Source organism: Argiope bruennichi, chromosome 7, assembly GCF_947563725.1.
Source record: "Argiope bruennichi chromosome 7, qqArgBrue1.1, whole genome shotgun sequence".
NCBI lineage: Eukaryota > Metazoa > Arthropoda > Arachnida > Araneae > Araneidae > Argiope > Argiope bruennichi.
The window spans coordinates 2,954,308-2,971,508 of record NC_079157.1 but is presented as its reverse complement, the minus strand read 5'-3'; the positions used below and the strand labels follow the sequence as shown (position 1 = coordinate 2,971,508).

General features: G+C 33.6%; 1 protein-coding gene across 1 annotated transcript in view; it reads left to right on the top strand.

Moving 5' to 3' along the window:
* LOC129975890 (uncharacterized) overlaps positions 1–15,933 on the top strand; it is a 47,613-nt gene extending 31,680 nt beyond the window's left edge. Inside the window, exons 7-9 of the mRNA XM_056089165.1 lie at positions 3,996–4,170; positions 12,914–13,053; positions 15,710–15,933. Of these exons, the coding sequence (XP_055945140.1) occupies positions 3,996–4,170; positions 12,914–13,053; positions 15,710–15,816 (422 nt within the window). The 3' untranslated portion in view covers positions 15,817–15,933. The remainder of the gene's footprint in view (positions 1–3,995; positions 4,171–12,913; positions 13,054–15,709) is intronic.
* The last annotated feature ends 1,268 nt before the right edge of the window (positions 15,934–17,201 follow it).

Below are 17,201 nucleotides of genomic sequence, written 5' to 3'. Positions count from 1 at the left end.
ATTATACCATGACTGGGGATTCAACCTTAATTCTCGCCAGTGCTGTCGCGGTGTGCAGCCATTCGGATTTTTCCATGTCCTTTCGAACGGGTCAGAGTAGCTGTTTATGGTTCTACCAGTGCATTATGAAGTTTTTGAAATCCATCTTGAAAACGTTACGTAAAAAAGTCTTATGTATATTTTTGATCTGGATTTCTTTCAATATTGTCAGCTTTAATTTTTAATTTTTTAAAATGTTAGCTTTAATTAAAAAATTTTTTTGAATTTTCTCTAAAAATCTTTTTAGAATCCTTCAAATGGGCTCATATGTTCCGTCTCTCTAATCACTTGTAAACTCCAAATCTTCCTCTTTATCCATTTTAAGAGATTCAACAATTTTATGTTTGTGGAAATATTTTTTATTCATCAAACTGCGTTCTTTCAATGAACTGAAAAAGTTTCAAATTACATTCTATCGCAAATTATTGAATACATTTTTTGGACACTGTTACTTTACCTTCATGCTGTAGTTTCAATACATATAAACATAAGAATTGCTAATTTTGTGAACTAGAAGTTAAAACGCAAATGGTTTAAAATTAAGACTGAAAATTTAAAAAACAAACAGTGCAAAGCGAAAGCGTCTAAAAATGCAATTCAAAAATACGTTTATGTCATTTTGGTTTATTTACATATATTTGAAATCTTATAGGGTTGTGCACTATTTTTTATTTCATGAATGATATCAGATCAAAAGTTTAAAAGAAACGGTGAAGGGTCTCTAAATAGAGCTAATTTAGTTTTAATATTTCAATATTAAAATTCCATAACATAATTTAGCATTTCTGTCTAGAGCAATCACCGATGAAAACCAACAGAATTCTAGAGCTGCAGACGGACTGTAACAATCTCAGTGATTTTAATATATTTTTAGCGCTGCTCAGAAATTTAATAAGTTTAAAGGGAATGATTATTTTACCGTTTCAAACAAATACACTTTCCAGCAGGAATTTGGGATATGTATGTTTCTGAAGAATGACATAGATCCTGTAATCATGTTTTATGAAAAATCCCCCATATACTGCTTGTGACATAGATTCGGAGATCTACCTGGCCATACGATTACCTACTTTTATAAGAAAATTACTGATAATTTGTTATAGTTGTAATCACGGGTGATGTCTGTGAGCAGAATATTTTTTTTCAAATCACAATAAATGTTCATATAACATGCACACTCATCATTATAGCTCTTTGCATTCATACTCATGAGCAGTTTCGACATCCAAATCGATGGACCTTGGTGTTCAGTTTGTCTTTTGTTGAAGTTGCGAAATAAAGGCCATGCCATCTTCAGTGAATGCGCATCTATGTTTATGCTACATATCTAGATTCATCAGAAATGTATTGACTATCTAAATCTCGCTGTATCTGAGAATGATGTCCTTGTTCCCATAAAAAGTGGAATTATTGATTTTAAGGTGAAGTATATTGATGCTCCCTTCTCCTGTGGCCTTTCACATAATAGCACTTTTTTATAAAAAAAATCTATTTGCAGTCTGTCTGAAGTTATTTATTCTAAATGCAGTTACGAGCCAAACTAGAGTTTTACAAAATCAATCAATTATGCCTTTCATGAACCCTCCCCAATAACGTTTCTGTTGGGTGACCTTCCTGGCTATGGTATTATTGTTATGAATTTGAAATGTTGTTTCAAAGCACATTAGTTCTGTTGTAGGAAAGATTGTTTTGCAATCAGCTCTATTGAGGGCTTATCGGATGCCGAATCAGTGACCCACTTGGTGACAATTTGGAGATCTGGCGACGGATTTGGCGACAAAAATGGATGATACTAGAATCTTCAAGAATTTTGGTGATAGACCCAATAGGAGCTGAGATATGCTTGATTATTCGACAGCCCTTTCTGCCCTGCTCGGGAAACTATAAAAGTCAAGCAGTCTAAGCCGAAGAGAGTCGTCGAGAGGTTTAGAGTCGCATAGCAAGTCAATGGCAAATTATTTGGCCGTTTGGCCGCTTTGTCTGCTGCGGTTGTTGTTACTACCGATTACTGCTTGTGGTCTACTGTTTGTTGTAGTATGCTGCTCTGTGTTGCTTGTGTACGTCCTGGCTGTGTTTTGTCATCTGTGTATAAGCGTTAATAAACGTTACCATTTGTTATTGAGGCCTGTTGATTGTGTTACACCATACACTCACTATAAGCGAACCCGTTGACTTTACAGACGTAGTGGAGGAAGTTCCATAACAGTATCTGAAGTTTTCAAACTATTCCCCAATCCCGAATTATACAATTCGAGATTTTTCTAATTATCGAGGGATGTTCAATTGAGGGAAGACTGCTTCAAGACTGGAACTTTTTCTAACTCCACTTCATCGTTCTTGCATTATAAGAATAATTTTCTTATAAGAAATAAATTTCTACAAAACATAATTCACTTATTCGGAGCACGTCTAATGATGTATTTTCTTAAATATTTTTAGAAAATATTGAAGCATTTTATTATGTAAAAAATTATATAAACGTTTATGTACTTTGTTTATCTGTGGAAGGGATATATACCAATCTTGATGGTAACGCGTTTTGCTTGTTTAAACAATGGAACATTTACTCTTTTTTTCTCCAAAACTTGTGTAATGAACTTAGATAAGGTACTCAAGTGTAATTCTTTAATTGAAGAATATTTAATCATAGACCTTAATGGCAATAAATTCGCAATTTACAAATACAAATGGGATTTCAAAAATATAAATGTTTAGCATTTTATTATTTATCGAGATATTGCCACTCTTCAAGGAATACAGTTGAAATGTAACCTATACATTAAGAATAGCTTTGGAGTTGTTTGACAACAGCCAGGTAAAGCAACTAAATGTTCACTTCTAATGGAAAAAAACACATCTTTGTAGGCATAAAAAAATAAAATCAACAAAAGGAATTCGGCTTAAAAGGAAGTTTTCATAATAAAACTTTATTAAAAAGGAGAAAATTAAATTAGATCTTACTACATATTATTTTTAAATGTATGAAATCAAACATTAATACAGGATGGTTATATTAGACTTCCCCTATAAACAGCATCCTACAATGCAAAGGGATGAACAGATTTCAACGAAATTTCGTATATAGACTGTACACCAGATGCACTCACGGAATTTCGAAAAAAAAATTCCAAAATTTCCATAAGAGGGCCCCTTAAAACAGAAAAATCTGTTGATTAGTTTCTGATCACCTTATCATCGAACCACATTAAGTAAAGGTAAGGAAAGAATAACTTTCGCTGTTTGATGGGAAAAAACAGACCAGTTAGCAGAAACAAGAACAGATTAGGACGAAATTGCACAAGAGGAGCAGTTATTAATCGTGTCTAGGACGATGTAGGAAAAGGTGCTAAATTTGACCACCCTCATTCCGCTGCAAAATTTCAAGTCGGTGGACAGTGTGTTCAACAGCAGATCGTAACTGATCAATTGTGATGCTTCGCACATGAACCGTTATGGAGTTCTTTAAGTCATTCAACGTCTCAACACCTGGATGATACACTAGACTTTTTAAATGGGACCATAACCAGAAATCGCACGGACATAAAACATGACAACGTCTGCAAACGTTTCATACCCTAACCTCTATTGCATAAAGTTTCCTCTTCTTCGCAAACTTGCAAATATCGACATTTTTTCCTAGAACTGACAGCTGTTTCCGTTTTCACATTTTATTAATCATAATTCTGGATTGTTAATATTGTTTCTGTATTCCGTTTTGGTCGTTTATTGTGTTAAATTTAATGTTTTCCTGAAAAGGCACCCTGTGGTGGACATTTCGGAACTAAAAATGTTTTTTAGAGATTCCGTGATCGCATTTCATGTATAGTCTATATACCAAATTTCGTTGCAATCCGTTCATCCGTTTTCGTTGTAGGATGCTGTTCATAGGGGAAGTTTAATTATAACCACCCTATATATCTTGAAATTGTTGAAGAGATATTTCTCTCTTTTTTCAGAAAAGGACGCTTTGCAAAACGTGTTGAATATCAACGGGGAAACAGTAACTGTCCAGTGTGCTGTTTGGATGGGTGAAGAAAAGAACCTCAGTCGAACTTGGCGGTTGAAAATGAGTGCAAACAGCACTGTTTATGATGCTATAGAGACTTTGGCAAAGATAGATAACAGACGGGAGTAAGTGTTTTTATATGAAGTATTAAGAAGCCAGTCAGTATCAATCACTTTTTTTCCCCTCAAAATAACCCTCTCATTGCAAGTGCCTCTTCGTGATTAAAATTAATAGCTGCCAAAGCATTAATAACCCTCTATATTGTAACAGCAGATATCGCAACTTATACTGACCGCAAAATACAAAAACAATAATATTGAGATGACTATCACTATAATGTAAAAGTACTTAGTCTGTGAATTTACTACTAACTAAATAAATATATGTATATGCTTGTCACTTAAAATATCCGTGACTTTAAATATAATAAAAGATGCCGGTTCATTTGACATGACAGGGTCTCGAAGATATTAATAGAGGGGGGGGGGGGTTGTCTTATGAAACATCTGAGGTAGCATGCTTCCAGGCAAAATCATATCCTCGGTTATTAGGACTGGTGCCATGTAAAATTAAAATATTGTTTATTTTTTCAGAAATTAGTTTAATATCCATGCATACCTGTTGTCTTTAGGGATCATTGTATCTTGTTCTTGGACACAGTTATTTTCCAAATAACTACGATTTCAAAATTATTCAATCAAAAGCAGGAAAATGGATTGGTTTCTATTGATAGGTTTTGGATTGATTGGTTGAAATTTCTAAATAACTCTCTCTCGTAAGAGAAATGAAATAAAAAGAGTTTTACAATCAAAGATCCGATCATATTATATTTGCAATAGAAAGGCAAATATTGGAAATGATAAATTTATCTAGTTGAACATAAAATGACTATGCTGCTACAAAATGATTTGAAGTGCATAAGGTATAAAAAAACTTTGCATAATGATTTTCCATTTGATGAAATCCATATTTCAAGTCATAAATATTTAATGGCAGACAAATATTTCATGGTAGTATTTTCAATTGTTCAGTAAGTATTGTTTAAAACATATACATCCTGGTCGTGATGAAGAAATACTAGTGTTTCATCTACTATCTATATTCCACCACATTATACATTGTATAATAATGTATCAGTACTAAACGAAAGGATATGAGTTTTAACTTCGAATATAAAGAATCAAAATGAAATTCCTCATTTGGAAAGAGGCATAGGTTAGTTTGCTGAAAACTTTAGAGAGCTAGGGATTTAAGACAGTTATTTTTTTTATTTAATTGAAAGCCCTTTGAACTATTGGGTTGTATTTTTCCAGCATATAAATTCTTTGATTGTTACTTATTTATAAAAATGGACTTTTGTATCGTAAAATATGTATTTTTTTCTACCTATTATTAAAATATCTTTTTATTTTATTATTAAATTACATTGAACCAGAATTCTTCATGTATTAGTGGAGATGCAAGGCTTACCTTCTGGCCCAAATTTTTCAAATAACCAGCTGTCTGCTAAGTAATGTTTATATTTCTTCCAACAAGTCCTCAATCCCTGAAGAACCAAAAATTGAATCTATAAAGTGAATATCATCTGTGTGAATTGGAATTTCTGAAGAAATATTTACGTCTTCAAACTAATTTAATCTTATCTTTTCTTGTGGAAAAAGGACTTTAATATATTATCTTCACATAATATTCTACGAAGAAATATATTAATGATTTGACATTAGCGATTAATTGATTGATCTAATTAGCTATATGAATATAATTAATGAATAAGAGTCCTCGGGAGCATTACATTTCGTCTGCAATGAATAAAAATTCGGAAGTAAAAGCGACAGAGAAAAGATAATATATGCCTCACAGCTAAGAAGGATTACTTAATTCTTGTATTGCTGTCTGTCATATGAGAGAGATGTTTTAAAAAGTACGCCTTCTTTCCGTTTATTCATTAAGTTAATTTTAGATAGAATGTTATCTATAACTATGTAAATTATAGTAATCGAGAAAACTTAAAAAAATGTCGTAAAAATGTCGAATTATGGAATTTCAGGAAATGACAAATTGGTAATATATAATAATTAAATGTATCGCGAGCTCCGCAAACCAAATACAAGATGGTGAAAAACATCTAAGTGATTAATATTTAAAACATAACCTTGTGTCTCAATCCATCCATACTGATGAAAAAAAAAAAAAAAAGGGACAGATTTTACGTCAATATTGATCTTTTACGAGAGAAAGTGAGGATATGACAAAAATTTTGTAGTGTTACAAACCTGTAATGCTACTTTTCAGCTCGGTTAGGTCAATCACTGGAAAGACCGTTTTACAATCAGCTCTTTTGGGTGCTGATCGGGTGCCGCGTCAGTAATCTCATAGCTTGGCGACAAACTTGGCGATTTTGGTGGCAAAATAGATATTACTGGAAACTTCGGGAACTTTTGCGATTCAGCCAATTTTAACCGAGATACGTCTGATTGGTCCACAGCCTTCTCTGCTCACCTCCCGGGAACTCTAAAAGGTCGGCAGTCTCAAGCTGCAATTAATCGTAGTCAGTCGTCGTCGAGTGGATAACGAAGCAACGGCGGAATAGTCCAGCGAAGAACAATCTTTGTGTGGAGCTCAAGCATTGCTGAACGGAGCTGTGTGTCAAGTCCTGGCGTTTATTGTAGAAGCAGCATCGTGACGTGTGTGGAGTAGCCAGTCGTGTAGTAGTGATTCGTCATTAGATACACCTAAAGAGAAGAGACAGTGGAGAATTTCAGACATTTGGAGAGGCCGTAGGGTGAAGCTACGTGAATTCCCTCCTTCTGCTGAATTCTATCTGACCGCTTTGTGTGCTGTTGTTGTTATTACTACCGATTACTACTTGTGGGTTACTGTTTGTTGCAGCGTGCTGCTGTTTGCTGTCCTGTGTTGCTCTCGGCTGTATATTTCCCGTCTTTGTATTAGTGTCTTCGTGTTTAATAAACGTCGTCGTTATTTTCTACTGCAGCTGCTGATTGTGTTTATTTCATAGGCAAACAAATCGGTAAAAGAATCCCGACGGAAGGATATTCCGCAACAATATCATGACACAACTGCAGTGTAAACCAAGAGACAAGATAAATATGCGTGTGTATCACAATTCCGGTTAGATACCCTCTCTCACTACATGTGTAATGTGTAAAACCACGTAGACTTGCTTCTCGCAGCCTTTATCTCTTTAACAGGCCATATAATTGTGACGATGTATCGGGAAAATACCGGATTCTTTGCAAATCAATTGGCATCTCCTTTTCAGTGGTTTCTTTTGCTGCCGAGATTCAGATATTAAAAATAATTTTATTTCTATATGCAAAAAAGTATTCGAGCGCTGCACATTATTCGGGGTTTTACAGTATGCGACAAAATATACAATACTGAAATGAAAAGATGAGCAAAATTGCATTATTGTCATCTGTGAGTTTATTTTTCCTCAAAAGAAATTAACATACATATACACATACGCACTGTTAGAGCGTTGATTTACTACTGTATGCGTAAAGTAAGTGTTCAAAGTGTGCACCGAGCCGCTGTAGACCGTGATCATGTCGTTCAGGCAGATTCTCAAACATATCCTGAAAAACAAATGTTGCAGACTCCTGCGAAAAGAGACGAATTTTTCACGTAATGCAGGCACAATTCTTGGTGGATCTTCGCAGTTGAACACACTCTCCTTTAACATTCCTCACAAGTAGGCATCAAGTGGTGTACGATCGGGGGGAATGGGATGCGTGTGGGAAGTCAGCGCCACGTGAAATGATTCGCCCTGGAAAGTTTTCCTGCAGCATGGCTAGAAATTTTCAAGCGGTATGGCTGGTCTTTCAGTCCCGTTGATACCACTGTCTATTCATCTGCATATTTCTTGCACGACAGAACTTCCTCAAATCCTGAAGAAATGATTCGATCACTTATTTAACCATTATTAAGCATCTCTTGGAACTGTTCTGCCACCTTTTTCAAACTCGGCCCACCTTCCCGGTCGCTTCCGCATGAGCGGAAATACTGCTCAACTATAAACACTTTTTCCTCGTCGATAGACCCATTTTCAACAACACAATACAACTATATACACAATACCAACTGCACAATACAACTTTCTTTTCACTATTGCGAACAAGTGTAACTGAAGCTATTGTCATCGACAAACGCTACCACGAGTTCGAGATGCGCAAGTTTCAATACTTTACATTTTGGCGCATACTATATTACCGCAACTTAAAACCAATTTTTTTTTGCTGCTTTGAAAAATGGTCTGAAAGAATCTATGCATTTTTTTATTGTTGTTAATGAAAAGAATCTTCGTCTTATTGAAATTCATACTGGAGTAAACACGAATTTTCATATGGGCAGGGACATCTCACTTTGGGGAAGGGGTTGAGACAGTAAAATTCCCGACTCTGAATGATGGACATTGCATAGAAACAAATATTTTCATGGTGTTTAATTTACAAATATATTCATACTGTGAAGTATAATATGATTTTCGTTTCATTTCATAATTTTCAATTGAAAATTAAAAGAATATACTGTTTTAATTTCTATTGCTGTTCCGTATACAATCAGAGTTTAGAAAGTAAAAATAGAACAAAGGCATGAAAGGTTTTAAAGTCATTAAAAAACAAACAAAAAAATTCTTGAATAATAATAAACACATAGTTATTTAAGATACAAATTATTTTTATGAATAGCAATACATCTCATGGAGGTTTTTTTAAAAATTTGGTTTACAGGTTTATAAAATTTCAAAGGAGTTCATTTATGAACAACTTCGTAAATATCAAGCTGTCTTTATCCATTTGAAAGAATATAACAACATCCATTAATTCAAACAAGTATCATTAAATTCTCGTTTGAGTATGATTGAAAATCAACTTCAAAACATTAAAATTATCTTTCACAAATTCTAAATATTATAATGCATAAATGATAATAGAAAATTTTATAGTCAAAGTAGTAAAAACTGGATTTGAAATGGTTGAATATTTGTTCTCGGTAATCGTTTATAAAATCTTCTGCGGTCTTTGGCTGAATCAGGGAATTTAAAAGTTATTCTTAACGCACAATGCAGAGATATACTTAGATACACACCATTCAGAAATGAATATAATTTTTTTAGTTTGTAAATGGAATGAACCAACATATATTCGAAGTTCAGAAATTATCTGAACTTAATTTTAATAGGAAATGAAAGGTCCTAGAGAAATTTTTTAATTATGGTCGAATTTTAGTATTTTAATTAAAACTGTTTCAATTGCACGGATATCGCTATAAATAAAACCCTTTGGATGATTTCCTAATGTTGAGTAAAAGTTGTCGTTTTTTCGACATATCACAAGATGTAATGTATTGATTACAAAAATAAAATGTTGCTTTTCAATAAACTGTTATAAAAATAATCTCACATTCCAAGTCATTTTTTTATAAATTTAATAATTAATGTGAGTTGATTCTTAAACATTATCGAACGGAAACATGTAAGACGTTTGATGCCGATCAGAAAAGGAGCTGAAACAGTGCAAACAAAGATAACATTGAGCATCACCTCAGACTAATGATTAAGTGTACTGATAACATGTAAGACGTTTGGTGCCGATCAGAAAAGGAGCTGAAACAGTGCAAACAAAGATAACATTGAGCGTCACCTCAGACTAATGATTAAGTGTACTGATAACATGTAAGACGTTTGGTGCCGATCAGAAAAGGAGCTGAAACAGTGCAAACAAAGATAACATTGAGCATCACCTCAGACTAATGATTAAGTGTACTGATAACATGTAAGACGTTTGATGCCGATCAGAAAAGGAGCTAAAACAGTGCAAACAAAGATAACATTGAGCATCACCTCAGACTAATGATTAAGTGTACTGATAACATGTAAGACGTTTGATGCCGATCAGAAAAGGAGCTGAAACAGTGCAAACAAAGATAACATTGAGCATCACCACAGACTAATGATTAAGTGTACTGATAACATGTAAGACGTTTGGTGCCGATCAGAAAAGGAGCTGAAACAGTGCAAACAAAGATAACATTGAGCGTCACCTCAGACTAATGATTAAGTGTACTGATAACATGTAAGACGTTTGATGCCGATCAGAAAAGGAGCTGAAACAGTGCAAACAAAGATAACATTGAGCATCACCTCAGACTAATGATTAAGTGTACTGATAACATGTAAGACGTTTGGTGCCGATCAGAAAAGGAGCTGAAACAGTGCAAACAAAGATAACATTGAGCATCACCTCAGACTAATGATTAAGTGTACTGATAACATGTAAGACGTTTGATGCCGATCAGAAAAGGAGCTAAAACAGTGCAAACAAAGATAACATTGAGCATCACCTCAGACTAATGATTAAGTGTACTGATAACATGTAAGACGTTTGATGCCGATCAGAAAAGGAGCTGAAACAGTGCAAACAAAGATAACATTGAGCATCACCTCAGACTAATGATTAAGTGTACTGATAACATGTAAGACGTTTGGTGCCGATCAGAAAAGGAGCTGAAACAGTGCAAACAAAGATAACATTGAGCGTCACCTCAGACTAATGATTAAGTGTACTGATAACATGTAAGACGTTTGATTCCGATCAGAAAAGGAGCTGAAACAGTGCAAACAAAGATAACATTGAGCATCACCTCAGACTAATGATTAAGTGTACTGATAACATGTAAGACGTTTGGTGCCGATCAGAAAAGGAGCTGAAACAGTGCAAACAAAGATAACATTGAGCGTCACCTCAGACTAATGATTAAGTGTACTGATAACATGTAAGACGTTTGATGCCGATCAGAAAAGGAGCTGAAACAGTGCAAACAAAGATAACATTGAGCATCACCTCAGACTAATGATTAAGTGTACTGATAACATGTAAGACGTTTGATTCCGATCAGAAAAGGAGCTGAAACAGTGCAAACAAAGATAACATTGAGCATCACCTCAGACTAATGATTAAGTGTACTGATAACATGTAAGACGTTTGGTGCCGATCAGAAAAGGAGCTGAAACAGTGCAAACAAAGATAACATTGAGCGTCACCTCAGACTAATGATTAAGTGTACTGATAACATGTAAGACGTTTGATGCCGATCAGAAAAGGAGCTGAAACAGTGCAAACAAAGATAACATTGAGCATCACCTCAGACTAATGATTAAGTGTACTGATAACATGTAAGACGTTTGATGCCGATCAGAAAAGGAGCTGAAACAGTGCAAACAAAGATAAAATTGAGCATCACCTCAGACTAATGATTAAGTGTACTGATAACATGTAAGACGTTTGATGCCGATCAGAAAAGGAGCTGAAACAGTGCAAACAAAGATAACATTGAGCGTCACCTCAGACTAATGATTAATATCTTACTAATGATTAATGACTGATATCTTTCAAAAACGGTCCATGATAGAAATTTGTGAGGAGCCCTTCATCACTAAAATAATAATAATAATAATAGAAGTTTTCGGAAAGTTTATAGAAACAAAGTATGAATGAATACTACCGTTACAAATATGAAAGAATGAGAATGGATTAAACACTGGCATTAGATTCGAATAGAGTGTCACTTTTAAAGGTGAAATCGAAATTAAAAAAATGTGTACGTCCATTCTCTGACTCGCAATTATTATTGCTAAAAGAAATTGAATGGAAATATAATATCAAGCATTTTTGAAGCTGATGTTAATTTTTTTTCTTATGAAAATGCTATCCTTAAAATTATATTTCATAGGTAAAAACGTGAAGTAACGTAATCACATAATTACCATTTTATCAACTACTCTAAAAATAATTCTGGTGTTTTTTTTATTTCCCATTAACTATTTAACCTTTTTTAAGGATATTCGATTTTTTTAATCTAAAAAATGTATAAGGAAGTATAAGATGAAACATAAAATCACCGATCTTCATTAAATCTATATCGACAATAAAAAAGTGGGCTTGGAATTGGCGCACCCAGGGCTTGTGTATCGATAAGCAGAAGAATAAAAAGTGCTTATTTTACTGTAGATATCTTTCTGTGCACGTCTTTTTAAGAATGCTGCAAGATTCAGTATTATCGAACCAACAAACGAATTATTAAAGAATGAGATTAGCAAGAATGTCTTATTTTCTGTATTTCTTGATTATTGGGGAGATCCCCTTGGCCTTATTTCTCGCATATCTTCTATTTCTTTGTTTGAAATGACCTAAGATTTCACATTTACGGAGCTTTGCTTACGAGAAATTCCATTAGAGCAGAAAAATGGGGAGTGTTTAGATGATGTGAAAACAAATGCGATCACGGTCTCTGACGTCAAAACGATTTACAGCCATTTGGAAAGAATACAAAATGACACATTTTTCAAGATTTTAGTATTTGTATACTGTGGGCTATGGGACTCTTCGGTTATATTTCAAATGCAGAGTGCAGCTACAGCTACTCATCTTTTCGTGTTCTACTGGTGCCTCTGTGTCCAGGAAACCCGAATCCCCTTGCATGATATTATCAGAACATCCAATTCGTCTTTGCCTCCACTCCTTTCTTTCTAAAGAAAGATTTCAGCGACTGCCTCTTCCTAAACTATTACTCACAAAATTTATCTCCATTTTTAAAGGCAGGCATTCTGGCCTGTAAATAAATGGCTTATTTTCTCAAAGTTAACACGGAAAAGGATAAGATGACAAGCAATAAGTGACAGTATATTAAAATAAAGTTTATTAAGAATGCGCATCATTTTTATTTTCCAATAAAACTTTAGTGTTTTTCTTTATGCAAATCCCTTACTTATTTTCTAATTTAAATGATAAAGTGGAGTTGGTTGGTGTTTCTGATGAATGTTACCTGTAGGTTTCTCTGATTTTTCAGGGTCGAGTACTACGTCGTGGATGGTAAGCCTTACGTCGCGGCATTCAATGGAACGGAAGACGATCCAGAGATGGAAATGTTTTGGTTCATATACCTGAAAACTCTAAGCTCTGACGAAGATCCGAAGATCGTGGAAGAAAGTAATGCAGTGCCTTTTCTAATGCTCGTGGCAAAAATAATTGTATATATTCTCCTGAAATATAATTTGTTTTGCAATCTTAATGTAATTTAAAATCTGAAGCTCATTTATTTTCTGGATAGCTTTTGTATGATTTTAAAGGATAAATACTAAAATTGTTGACCAATGTAATCGTTAAAAAGACCAAACATTGTTTTTCACGTTAAAGAATTAGATGAGCAATGCTTTAAATTGTGACAAATGTAAATGAGGGCCGAAGAGTCTTTTAAACATTTAAAAGAAAGCCTGATTTTCATATGATGCCTCTAAGAGTTGTTTTTAAGCTTAAATAAGCTCTCTTAAGAATTTTGAGATTTCCCAACATTTTCGCTTTTAGCAATGACAACGGCTTCCATATTGTAATATCTTCAAACAAACTGAATATCTAAATAAAGAGTGCTCTCACTTTTTAAATTTCCACCATTTACTTTTAAAACCGGTTATTAAATCCATGTCTCATTTTTAACACATTCCTTCACTGAACAGAAGTTGTAATGAAAAAACAACAACACAGTTTTATCTGTAAGAAACTCATATTATTCATAGAATCAAGTTTTATAGTTTGTAATGAACTCTATGTTGCGCATATCGTTTTTCTTCCCTGCTTCCATCATTAATTAATTTTTTTTCTTTAAACTTTTATCACAGCATCAGTTACTTTGTTAAGAGATCTTAAAGACTATACAACACAAAAATTTACAACTTTGCACATTTTATTTCAAGTGGTAAAATCATAAGCAAGGGCACTATGATCTTCATTTAATTATTCTGAAATTTGTCATACGTTTCGTACTTCAAATGCAAATAATAATAATAATAATTTTACAAACAAGTTTTTTTTTTAATGTTGATGGAAAAGCAATATAGCTGTTCGCTAATATACAACAACACATTATTGGCTTTTTCTTCAAGAATTGCAAGCAATATTTCGGATTTCAAATTTTCCGGCACATTTTTTGTTTCAAATGCTCGTTCGAACGACTTGAAAAATAGTGCGAAATTCTCTGGCTGTGAAGGAACTGTCAATTCTAAAGTTTCAACCGATTTTATCAATCTTTCCAGGTCTGGGAGGCCGTTTGGCTCTGATTCCGACCTTCCATTGCTAGTGCTAGAACTTCCCGCGTTTCGAAGTTCCAATTCTGCTTGAATCCTATTAAGTTTAATTTTCTCTAACTCAACTAAATTATTTTCGCGTCGTCTTTCTTCCTCAATTTTCTCTTTTCTCTCCTGTATTAGAGTATTTCCTCTATCACAGTATTATCTCTATAAGTGTCACAGTTTTCTATTAGCGCTTTAAGTGCTAATATAGGGACAGATTCCCGCACTTCAATGTTTAATTCCTGGGCCAAATTAAAACGATCTTTTTTCTTTGCTTTGTTTAAACTAGCCATGCTTAGAATTGAAAAATTCCTACCTTTATATTATCCGCTTGATCCCAATACAATCCTTCTAAACAGGTAATCCAGTTTTGGAAGATGTTTTTCTTCAAGCTGCGGTATCCATTGCCGTTTGTTCCAAGTAAATCTTCGGCCTTTTAAAGCCCACAAAAATAAATTTTACTTTTTTCTCAGCCCACCGATTAGTTTCGGTTTCGATCCAGGCCGAATCCCCAAGTTGTGAAAGCGAAGGTGTCCATCCTTCGAAAGAACTCACTACGAAACGGTGTCTAGGGTTAAATATAGGTTCTATTGTACATATTTACAACTTTCAGTACATATTACAGTGTGGGTACCACAGCGTGCTGCCACTGTCCACAGCCATTTCTCTCGAAGTACCCGCACGCTCTAGTCTCATTCCATCTACCAGGGTTAGGGTTCTCTCTGGCGCGTCTACGCCATGTCGTGGAGACTGTCACCTGCTTCCACATACAAATGATTTAATTTTACAAACAAGTTTTTTTTTTAAATGATGGTAAAGCACTATGTTTTTGCTCTGTTGATATCTGTAACAGAGGTGTTGTACTATCACCAAATGTAATTGAAACGGAATATTTGAGACCAACTAAGAATTTTCATGTTTGAATTTTTAAAGGGTTGTGATTAGCTATAATAGTTACCTTTTAATTTGTTCCTACCTTCTGTTATTTCCGTTTTTATTTTCTAGACATACAACGAGAGCGAAACGAATTCTTGTCAAAATTAATGGTGTAATTGCTTCACGATTGTTTGGCCTTCCAGAATAACAATTCCGAGGGCAGTAATTGTGAATGTAAACACTAGTCCCATGACGGAAACGATGGCAAGTTATTCTTCAAACTTCAATGCATGCTCAAAATTCAGAAACAAAGGACCACTTGTGGTGCAGATCTATAGAGAAATTAAATCTCTACCCATCATTCGATTCATCGGAATTCTTTGGGTAATGTTACAAAGCCAGATGTAGAAACTAAATTAACTCAACAAGGATTTTTAAAGTTTATTCGCTCAAAATAAAACAAACTGATCGATTTACATTAATACTTTGAATCCACGTGATCAAATTTAATTATTTATCTTATTACTTTTATTGTTTTCACCTTTTTTTATCTTTAAACCTAATTATCAAATCTTTATGACTAAAAGCATGTTAAACTGAAAGACATTCTTCTATGAAAAATAATAATGCTTTACTTTTTGCAGGTCCCGTGGACGTAAAACTTAAGCCTAGTCAAGAAATTATACTGTGGTACAGGCATGGTCCGTGGAACAATCGGAACCTGATACAAATGTCTACTACATTATCTTAAATATCGTTTTTGAATAATTCTTCTTTATATGAGTATATTTTAATACATTAAATTGCTATGCTTCGAAAGATTCAGTTGAAATGATGCTCAAATAAAACGAAATTACTTCAGTTTTTAGATTGCGAATTTATTGAATTTTGAGTTTTCTACCTACGCTTATACTTTTTCTATAACTGATCAAAATATTTTAAGATTAAAAGTTAATTAAATATTTGTAAGCCTCATCTTGTAAGTCTTGTCTAGATTCTAAATCAGTGCATACGCAATTTTATATCATATAAGGATCTCAAGCCTATTAAGCTTGAAATAGATTTTTGATGCATTTCTACAGACATTAAAAATTCCACTGTATTTATATTTACTTTAGTCTAAATTGTCTAATTGTCTAATTTCTGTATATGCTGACATCAAATTGCGTTTGACATGATTCATGATACAATACATTATGCATATTAACAGAAATTCTTTTGTACCCAAAAATCTTTACATAAATTTGCAATTTCTAATAATTTTGTAGGTCTTTATTTCACTTTTGAAACGTTTCGAATAAACGAAGCTTCTATAACAATAGAATTGTTTGAAAGGTAGTTTTTTTTAATTATTTATTTTTACAATTTGGTAGGTTTATAACAGAGAATGTTCCATTTCAAATACAAACTTTAGTTTAATCAAAGACATTCGTGAAATGACGACTAAATTTATACCTACAAATGTTCCCTTAAAGCCCATTAGAAAGATGTTCCCTTAAAGCCCATTAGAAAGATATAACCGCAATTTTTTCCTGAGCGGAAACTCCATTAAGTCGTAAAATTCAGGAGAGAAATATTTATTCTCTTCAGACCAGAAGTTATAAAAAAGTAATTAATATCCTTTAATGGCTTTTATGCATATACTGTGCCATCATAGATCACAGGGAAAAAATAAGTTTTCTGAAACTAATATTTTAGAAGCCTAGCAGTTTATGTTCCACATATGTAGACTTCAAGTCCCAATGTAGAACATCCGAAAATTTCTAAACAATTAAAACTCAAATTTGCTTAAAATGACTTAAAATATGACCACTAGCATGTTAAACGCAATAATGAGTATTTTAATTATTCTTAATAAGAATTTGCAAAACAATTAATTTTAAAAAAAACGAATGAATTAATATATATATACATATATTTAAATCTGGAAGAATAAGTTTCAAAGAGATCATTTCTTATCGCTCGCGTGCACACACACACATATTGCATTTTATACGCACTATTTTTTTTTTCTTGATTTACATTGTGGCAGCCGGTGTTTGGGAGCCCTTTATTCCATTCCTAAATCTTGACGAATGTCCTCCTCCATCTCACTTCATTCGTAGGTAGATTCACAAAAGCTCTGACCTTATTTAG